This window comes from Vespa crabro, chromosome 16 (assembly GCF_910589235.1).
Source record: "Vespa crabro chromosome 16, iyVesCrab1.2, whole genome shotgun sequence".
Classification (NCBI taxonomy): domain Eukaryota; kingdom Metazoa; phylum Arthropoda; class Insecta; order Hymenoptera; family Vespidae; genus Vespa; species Vespa crabro.
The window spans coordinates 5,429,069-5,438,647 of NC_060970.1; the positions used below are offsets into that span (position 1 = coordinate 5,429,069).

At 33.2% G+C, this 9,579-nt stretch overlaps 2 protein-coding genes across 3 annotated transcripts; both read right to left on the reverse strand.

Annotated features, from left to right (window-relative positions):
- Nucleotides 1-65: 65 nt before the first annotated feature.
- Nucleotides 66-7,869, reverse strand: LOC124429774. Of its 2 annotated transcripts, none has more exons than XM_046975431.1 (10): nt 6,790-7,869; nt 6,116-6,261; nt 5,844-6,044; nt 5,535-5,726; nt 5,281-5,453; nt 5,002-5,197; nt 4,680-4,921; nt 4,416-4,601; nt 4,103-4,325; nt 66-3,909 (listed from the first exon to the last, which is right to left on the reverse strand). In XM_046975431.1, the coding sequence occupies exons 2-10, from the start codon at nt 6,245-6,247 to the stop codon at nt 2,893-2,895; spliced, it is 2,562 nt and encodes an 853-aa protein (XP_046831387.1). In that variant the 5' UTR covers nt 6,248-6,261; nt 6,790-7,869; the 3' UTR covers nt 66-2,892. The 2 variants fall into 2 exon arrangements, with proteins under 2 accessions (XP_046831387.1, XP_046831386.1); XM_046975430.1 differs by having other exon boundaries at nt 6,766-7,869.
- Nucleotides 7,870-8,721: 852 nt separating this feature from the next.
- On the reverse strand, nt 8,722-9,519 carry LOC124429726 (leucine-rich repeat-containing protein 57). The gene has a single exon (XM_046975339.1). It carries the CDS (start codon nt 9,510-9,512, stop codon nt 8,796-8,798), a length of 717 nt encoding a protein of 238 aa, XP_046831295.1. The 5' UTR covers nt 9,513-9,519; the 3' UTR covers nt 8,722-8,795.
- Nucleotides 9,520-9,579: the final 60 nt, after the last annotated feature.

Genomic DNA, 9,579 nt, shown 5'->3' on the forward strand with positions numbered 1-9,579 from the left:
ATAAAGCGGATAGAAAATGAAAAAAAAAAAAAATAATAATAATAATGAAATAAAAAAGAGATGAATAAAAAAGAAATTGTCTTAATATTTGCCGACATAAAATATGTAATATATAATATCGTTATATATATTGTTATTCAGAAAAATAACTTATTAGCGTTTGGCAGTGTCCATTCTTTATATCCGTCCAACGTTATCTATATATATATATGGTATACACACACACATATATATATATATATATATATATTTCTAGGGATGAGAAACAATATTTAATATTGTTGTATATCATATTTTTACGTATGTTAAAAGAAAAGTATACTTAAAAAACATAATTTATGTAAATATTACATAGATCACGTTTGGAGATTAACTTTTCCTTTTTTTTTTTTAATCTAGGCAAAATTTCGATACTCTAAATATTATGATAATATAACAATTGAATGCGACACGATGATAATAGAACAGCAACAAATCAATATGATTACATATATTAAAGTGATAAACATAATATATGTGTGACTTAAATCATTTCCTAATAAAAAAAGAAAAAAAAAGGAAAGAAAAAAAAAAGAAAATACTTGTAGATTTCGATACGTCAGTGATAATTTTAGTTGAAATTCATTGGTTTGTATAATAAATTGATAAAAGGATTTGTGGGGGGGGGGGGGGTGGTGGTAGGAAAGAAGGATATAATTTTGAAAAATCGACAAATCAAATCAGATCAAAAATATACCACTGACATATTGAAATAAACAATATCATTTCTGTTAATACAATTATGAGCCTCTCTATGTAGGCCAAAGTGCAAAGAAAATTGCAATCCCAATGCTATACAATAAATTCACAATCGCATTAAGAAAACATTTAGATGTAAAAAAAAATCTTTAGATGTAAGCGATTGAGATAATAAATCGTTCGCAAACATTTGCGTATGAAGATTCTTTCAATGTCTAATATAATATAACTTTAAAGTTGTAAAACCAGTCTAAAGTTAATCGCTTTTAAGATGACGACGAAGATGGTATCTGTAGAATCTGATACTATTGTTAATAAATTGTTCGTTTGTTTGTTTGTTTTCTTGTTCTTTTCATTTCGGCTGTTTTAATTATATATTCCATCATAGTATAAATCCCTACTGCAACTTGTTTAAATATTTTTATGTAGATTATTTACCACATTACGTATCGTAATAAAATAGGAATGCTTGCATAAATATGAGAAATATCATATTTATAATAAAAATTAAATTAAATTAAAAAAACAAAAATCTGCGATTAGATAAATACATAGTCCAAATTTGTGAAAATTTTCTTACATAAAATTTGTATGAGCGATTGATGATGTCTTGCAAAATTGTACGTTAAATATGTGACCCTTTTTCTTTAAATTAGGATATATAATCTCATAATAATTAAGTCATTACCAATATTTATGATTGGCTTTCATCGGATACTTTATCCGATTAGCATTGCTCAGATCACAGACACCGTGCAATACGGATTCTAAAACATATCAAATTATGAAACATCCGGCACCTTAAAGAATCTTATATACGGTTTTATTTTATATCGTGTGAAAAGTCAACGAAGATAAATTAGTCAATTGTCTATTATACTTCCGCAGAGTAGGTTGTTCGAACATCTAGGAGGAGATTAATTGTAATTGTTCTTTTACTTACACGTGGTATGAAACAAGCATGTGCTTTCTTTTTTAGTTTTGCATAATAGGGAGCAATAATTTATTCTGCATCTTCAGCATCTTAAGTCATTATAAGTTCTATCTCATTAGAAATGGACATCTATATGATCGTAATTAAACTATCCAAATACGGTCTCGAAGGTTCGGCGTAATAAAAATAAATTCATTTTATCGTAATATTATTACTATTGTAAAATACCAATATAATTTGTTAGACTTTTTGTGTTCGTGTATTTTGTATGAATCAATGACTTAAAAGATGGTAAAGTTGCAGAAATTGATGATCGTATGTCTTATGATTGTATTAAAAAATAATCTTTCGCAGTATGTCTGCTTCATCTTACTCTGTACTACACACTACTAACATGTACTATTACGATAGCTCAAATGACAGGAACAACCATCTGCATCGATTCACGATTATCTTTATCATAACTATGGTTTTTGCCCTATAATTTTGAAGAGAGACAATCAATTTGCTCTCCAAAAAAAGACAGAGCCTACGTGACTTCATTTGCTTTTCACATGACCCACGTTTATTGATTTTTTAATGTTAGACTACTATACTACATTATTTACAAGATATAATTGGTATATGCATATTTGATTCTTCTTATAAGTTCTTGGTATATCTTCCAATTTATTTTATGTAATAATCTTTTATGTAATAATCTTTTTATTCAACTTTAATGACCTAACATTTGCTTGGATAATAAATTTGGACGGTATAATTTTATTATGGAATCAAATATTATTATTTCAGTGCTGCGCAAAAGAAAATCAAGAGAGATGATAGGCCCAACTTTTAAATTTCTACAAAACTTCAATTCATTGACCAGCAATGATGGTTTATTTTCTTTTTTTTTTTTTCTTTCTTCTTCTTTTTGACAATTGTAGTAACTGTAACTGTAAATTTTCTAAATGATAAATTTCATTAACCTATACTGTATGCTTAAAAAATCTAAACTCTAATAATATATACTTATAAGAACAATCAAACATCATGAACCAATTAATAGACATACTCATTATAGATAAATGTATTTAACGAATGGCAGTGAGTAACACAAATCGATTCGTTACGATATTCTCATCCTAAGTATCCAGATTGTCAGATAACAGTTGTTCTCTACTCAATATTATTTGGTCGAGCATCATTACCTGACCATGATGTAAATGACATTTTTACCGTTAAGTGTTAAGACTTTCCCATTCTATGAGATACTGCGTTTGACCATTAGGTCCTACCCTTTTCGCCTTGATCACAAACTTCTCACCTGCTGCTATCCTGTTGGCAGCTCCGAAGTAAATATTCACCGATGACTTAAGATCATCCAAAGATATGTCAGGAGTACTTTGCTTCATGGGTGAACATTTAGGAGAGGAGGATGTATTACACTTCTTTTGTGGCTGTGGATCCGGTGGTGGTAATTTTTCACTGCTTTGTCGTTGTCGTAATCTTCTTCCATTTAAGGCATAATCTACACAATTTCCAATTTGACTACTGGCACTGCTTGAAGCACCACCACCACCACCACCACCACCACCACCACCACCACCACCACCATTACCACCACCACCACCACCACCACCACCACCACCACCATTGAACGAACTCCTTAAATTTCTCACAAATTCATTTTTAACTTCGTTATATCGTGCTGGCAAAATCGTAGCGGTTTTACTAGCTGTATGTTGAAATTGTTGTTGAAGTTGTTGTTGCTGTTGAGATGGTCTACCACGTCGATGTTGTCTTTTTCGTTTCACTTGTCCATTTCTGTCTATGATAATGTCTTTTTCTGATAATTGACGTTTTGTTGGACGTACTACTGGTGGTTGTGCTATCACGGGTGTCAATGGAAGAGGCAATGTAATGGGACATTGATTATAAGGTAAAGGTGTACTGGAGCTTGCCTGATTAAGACTGCAAGGTGTACCCAATAAATCGCTGAGATTTCGAAAGGGATTGTTTTTCCCTTCAAAATCTTTTGGTGGTGGAATGAAAGAATCTAATGTTCCTCTTGAACTTGTTTCATCGCCACTTGTATCTGCTGGTGTCGATGGTGGCAGAGGGTGCATTAATTCCATTGAACTGGGTACAGATAATTCCGACATACCCGAAGTGGTAGCCGGTGGTGTTGGCGGACCAGATACAGAAGTCGGGGGTGTTGGTGGTAAATCCGATTGTTCCGAATTTCTAGATTTGCTCTAAATAGAGAGAGAGAGAGAGAGAGAGAGAGAGAGAGAGAGAGAGAGAGAGGGAGAGAGAGAGAAAGAGAGAGAGAGAGAGAGAGAGAGAGAGAGAGGAAAAAGAAAACAAAAATAAAACAAGATTGTAATAACTATGAATACTACAAGATAATTTATACAATTCATTGTTAACAGTATAATCATGCGATACCTTAGCAATGGCATTTTTTAATAGCTTCCTAGCTTTTCTATATCTGGCCTCCCTAACACCTTGCGATTTTCCTAATGAACCATCTCCACAACCTTTCTCCCTTTTTTTATGTTTACGTAACATCCTTTCTCGAGAACTACCCAATACCATTAATCTTCTTCTTCTTTGTAAACTTAACTTTGGAAATGGGAAAGTTTTTTTTACAAAACCACCTCCACTGTATCTGTAAAAAATTAATATATACATATATATATATGTGTATATATTCAACCTCTTTTTTATATTCTTACATATTCTTATATATCAATAATACCGTTCTCTCAAAGACTGCGTGGATTGAGAAGGAGGACTTGGACTTGGACACGAGCTCTGTTCTGCTTCAGAATTTTGATAAATTGTTCCTCTCATGACCACGTCCGATGGATTAACAGGTATCTCCAAATTTTCTGGTGAACTTTCCTTCAGTACGCTTAACTGTTTTGTACTTTCTGGCATACATCTATAAATATATGATAGTTTCACTTAGATATTCAATAGAGTGTTATAAATATTAGAAGAGATTAAAAATTATACTAACCCTGCTGACGGAGATAAATATTGTAGTCTTTTATTAGCACCCCAGCATCTACGTAACACTGAATCATCTATTATTCCAGACGCTGGAAGATTAACGATAGGACATGGCGGTGGTAATCTAACTCTAAGACCCCATATTGTGGTACGTTTTTTAATTTCTCTTCCGCACTTGAACCTATTTCTATTATTTGTTAATATAGCTAGTATTGATTCTCGTCGTACTTGAACGCTGACATCTCGAATCTAGAAAATAATTCTAAGTTAGAATATACATTTATTAACAATCATTAAAAATATAGAAATGAATTTAATAAGTTTCTTACACGTGGTGGAAGTTGCAAAGAATTCCAATTGTCATTGGCATAAGGTATAATAACCGTATCTAAATCATAATACTTTTTTGCATTGTAAACAGTCAGATTGTACAACATCAGGTGCACTAAATCGACCCATTTCAATTCCAAACGTCGTACGAATTCTTTCCCATAATTGCACGTCGAACAAACAAAAACATAGAATCTGAAATGTGAAAAAAAAAAAAAAGAAAAATAAATAACGTCAGAAAGTAAAGAATCACTTTTAATTTCATCCAAATATCTTACCTATCTCCGCTGTAGAGAGGATACCTTAAGCAACTAACACACTTTTCATGGAACCATTGTTTACAACGAGCACACTGCAACATTTGCGTGTACCATTCTCCATTTAGACCACAATAACAATAAATTTGTTCTGCATTCACTCGATGGTGTACGTCCCAACTCAACATATCAGGCTAAAATACATTACCAATTAATAGCAATCAATATGAGAAACCTATCAATGGGTAAGATTTTGTTGCCTGCAATATACTAACGTCATATGGTAATTTTGTCATATCATCCGGAGGTGGTTGAGGTTGATCTCTACCGCTACAAACTTTCCTAATATTTACTTTAACCATACATTTCTTAATCTCTCCAGATTCACGATTTCTCGTCTGATTATCCATACATCGTTTACACATCCAATTCGTATCGCTTCTTGTTTCTTCTTTTGATACTTGAGGCTAAAAATATAAGACGACGTTAGAAATAATAATCAAAGAGAAGTTGTATAATTTAGAATATACATATACATATATATATATATATATATATATATATATATATATATATATATATACCTGATGACAAAGTTGATGGTAGCCACGTCCACATTTATCACACACAACAATGTCATTATCGGTCTTAGGCTCGGATTTCTTACAGAGAACGCACATAACATCTGAATCGGGCATAGCTAATTTTGTCAGCTCTTTAACCGACGACCAGGAGGATGTATTGTCCATAAATTTGACAAGACATCTCTCTCTAGCCAAATCCACCTAAGCATAATGTAAAAAAAATATTACAAATATTTGACAAAGCAATTCTAATGAATTAGCAATACTGATACCTCCACGACAGTGCCCAAGTAATATTTTCCATCCTTATGCTGGAGCAATACGTCGTCTCCATGAGAGAAACCCAGACGCTGTTCTCTCGTTGTACTATCCGGCGCTGCCAGACTTTCCTCAAGTTCTGACATTTTCTATTTTATTTCTAAAACAACAAACCGTTATAAGAAACTATTTTTAGGAACAATTAGAACAACAATGGCCTATTGATAAAGTACAAGATCTCATTAATAGTAGCTTCTACAAAACAAAAGGTACATTCTCTTTATAAAATACCTCTTTTTACCTTCGCATAAGTAATAAATAATATCATTATTATCAAATTAAATGCCTTGGTACGAAGAAATGGAACGCAAAAGACAATAAAATTTGGAAAGAAAATAAAAGAAAAAAAAAAAAAGGAGGGAATATGACACATGGGGAAATTGATCTAGAAAAATTAGAGAAAAAGTGAGAGAAAAAAGAAGAGAGAGGGAAAAAGTAAAGGACGGAAAATTAAAGTGATTTTCCCAGATAAAAAAGAAAAAAAAAAGATTTGTTGGTCTGATGAAAAAAAAAAAAAAAAAAAAAAAAAAGAAAGAAGACGAGAAAGAAAAAGAAAAGAACAAATAGGTTACGTTTTCGATACTCGAAAAGAATTTGCACACACCATTCTGCACGGGGATCTTCGTACCTCGGGGCTTTCCTCTAGTAGAAATCACTTGCAATGTTCCTGCCTCATTTTCGAATTTGCGTCAGGTATTTGCAAATGTGTTCGGTCATAGAGAGACTCGTTCAAGTTAACGATAAAACACCAGACGAGACTAGACGAGACGAGACGAGACGAGACGGGACGAGACGAGACGAGATGAGACGAGACGAGACGAGACGAGACGAGACAAGACGATACGATACGATACGATACGATACGATACGATACAAGAGCAGCAGCAGGAGGCGGAGCAGAAGCAAAAGCAGCAACGACAGAGACGGTCAATCCGCCCCCGTCGAAAGACGGCGACGCGTACTCACGCGTTGCTGCGGATAAAAAAGCCAACCTCTCTATCTTCTCTCCCTTTCTTCCTTTTTTTTATATTTCTTTCTTTCTTCCTTTATTTTTTTCTTTCTCTCTTTCTCTCTCTCTCCCTCTCCCTCTCTCGGTCTCTCTATCTATCCGTCCATCTATCTATCTATCTATGTCTTTTTTCAATTTCTCCTTTGCTTCCTCTTTTTACGGTTCTTTTACTTCCTTCCTTCCTTCCTTCCTTCCTTCCTTCCTTCCTTCCTTCCTTTCTACCACCCTTTTCACTTTTTCTTTTTATTATATGTATATTTTTTTAATTTTCTTCCCCCCCTTCTTCCACTTGCAATTTTTTATGTAAATCTTGTCTTTTTTGTTTTTTGTTTCTATCGTTCCTTCAACGTTGTTGTTCTCAACCCTTTCCCGTCGTTGATTTATTTCTTTATTTATTTATTCCCTTCCTTTCTTTTTTCTTCTATCTTCTTTCGTGGCAAATGAACGACGAGACACGCACGGGCGGCACGCACGAGCGGCACGCACAGGCGGCCCGTAATCACTTCCACGCGAGTCACGCGCGACAACGCGCGACGTCCGAGGACGTCGGATCACCAACACGAATTTTCCTCGATGAAATACATCACAACCGAGAATAAGGCTCGGTATACCTTTTCATTGTGTTACTTGAAAATTCGAACGAACTACGTTCGCCATCTTGGAAGAAACACTTGCTTGAAACACTACGTTAGTCAAGCATGCACTACCGGCGTTGACATGGACGTCATAGGATCGTATCCTTTAAAATGTCTACCCTCCACCATTTTTATTTTTTTACTAATCATGACTTTTTTCTATATTTCTAATTAGAAATTTTTTAAGTATTCGCTTATAATCAAATATTTTGTTTAATACTTTTCAGAAACGTTAAAACTGAACAAATAATCTTTTAAATATTTATATAAAATATATATGCATATGTACTTGTAATACTTAATTTTTCTCCTATAAAGAACAGGGCCCAAAATGTTCAGACTACAGGATTGATCGCTGTTCGTAATCGTATCACGATGCAGATATAATATAAACAATTAAAAAAATTATAGATTACGAGTGAAAATTAATACGATAATTATCATCTATGAATTATATTAATTTTCAATATGAAAATTTGCAAAAGTTTCATATAAATTTTTATACATAGTTGTTTTATAAATTAGTCAGTAAGTTCTCTCTACATCGAGGTACAGTCACGTCCATAACGTATTCAATGAATTTTTCTTGATATTATTTTCTTCAACCATAACTTCCGAAAAATAGTATTAAAAATAATGTCTATAATTGTAGAAAACCTCAAACAAATATTTCATTAAGATTTACACGAAATATAAGTCGCATGTAAAGGATAGTTTAATAATACATTAGGTCATATTAAAAATAAATATATAAGATATAATTTATTTTTCATAAAATTTGCACGAAATAGGTACAAATATATATATATATATATATATATATGCGTGTGTGTGTGTATATATATACAAAGTTGTTAAAGAATATACACGATGATAAATTTGACGGCGTAGGGGAGGAGGAATAGAATCGAAAAAGTACGTGAGAAACTGTATGTGCGTTTACTATTAATTCTAATGTGACAACGAGATGTGTTCGTAATCTTGATGAGTTTAAAACATTTTCTTTTTCACCGCTGTATATCTTTCCATATAATCGTCGTATCCTTCAACGTCAGCGAATTGTTTCATCTCGAAGAGATTCCCTGTCAACGCTAACATCGATATCTTAGACTCTTTCAATATCCTGGTTGGTATGGCGTTCAATTGTAAACAGTTTTCTTCTAGCCGTAAAGTTTTCAGACGCGAACATTCGGCGATTCTATCCGATATAATAGAAATTTGATTTTGATTGAGATTTAATTCGGTTACCGAAAGTAAGGAAGCAGCATCCGGTATTATCGTTAATTTATTCTTCGACAGATCCAATACGTCGAGATGTTTCAAATCGCAAAACATTAAAGGGAATTCGGTAATGCGATTGTCAGAAAGATTGACTTGTTTCAAATGGGATAATTTTGAAAAGGAACGCGGTATCTTTTCTATGTAATTCGAACTTCCATTGAAACATTCTAATTTCGATAAAAGACCAATGATCTCTGGTAATGTTGTAAGCCTGTTACGACTCAAATTGATCTGTTTCAACAAGGTAAATTCGCCGATCTCGTCGGGTAATCTAGTAAATTTATTCTCCGAAATATCCAAGTTACGTAAAAGATGTGCCAATGTACGCAGATTCGATGGAAATTCGTCCAATTTCTTTTGCGACAATCTCAGTGCTCCCGTCTTCTTGGCAGTCTCGTAATGTTGTTGCAATCCAATATTCCCCATCTTCGAAATAATCCAATCGGTTACTCTTTACGCGTTCGAATGACGCGCTCTTTTCCGCCGTATATCT

Coding starts and splice junctions, on each gene's coding strand:
- LOC124429774 (XM_046975431.1), bottom strand. CDS start 6,247: ATGTCAGAACTTGAGGAAAGTCTGGCAGCGCCGGATAGTACAACGAGA. Junction 4,326..4,415: donor ACGCAGTCTTTGAGAGAACG/GTATTATTGATA, acceptor AATTTTTTACAG/ATACAGTGGAGGTGGTTTTG. Junction 3,910..4,102: donor TAAAAAATGCCATTGCTAAG/GTATCGCATGAT, acceptor CTCTCTATTTAG/AGCAAATCTAGAAATTCGGA.
- LOC124429726 (XM_046975339.1), bottom strand. CDS start 9,512: ATGGGGAATATTGGATTGCAACAACATTACGAGACTGCCAAGAAGACG.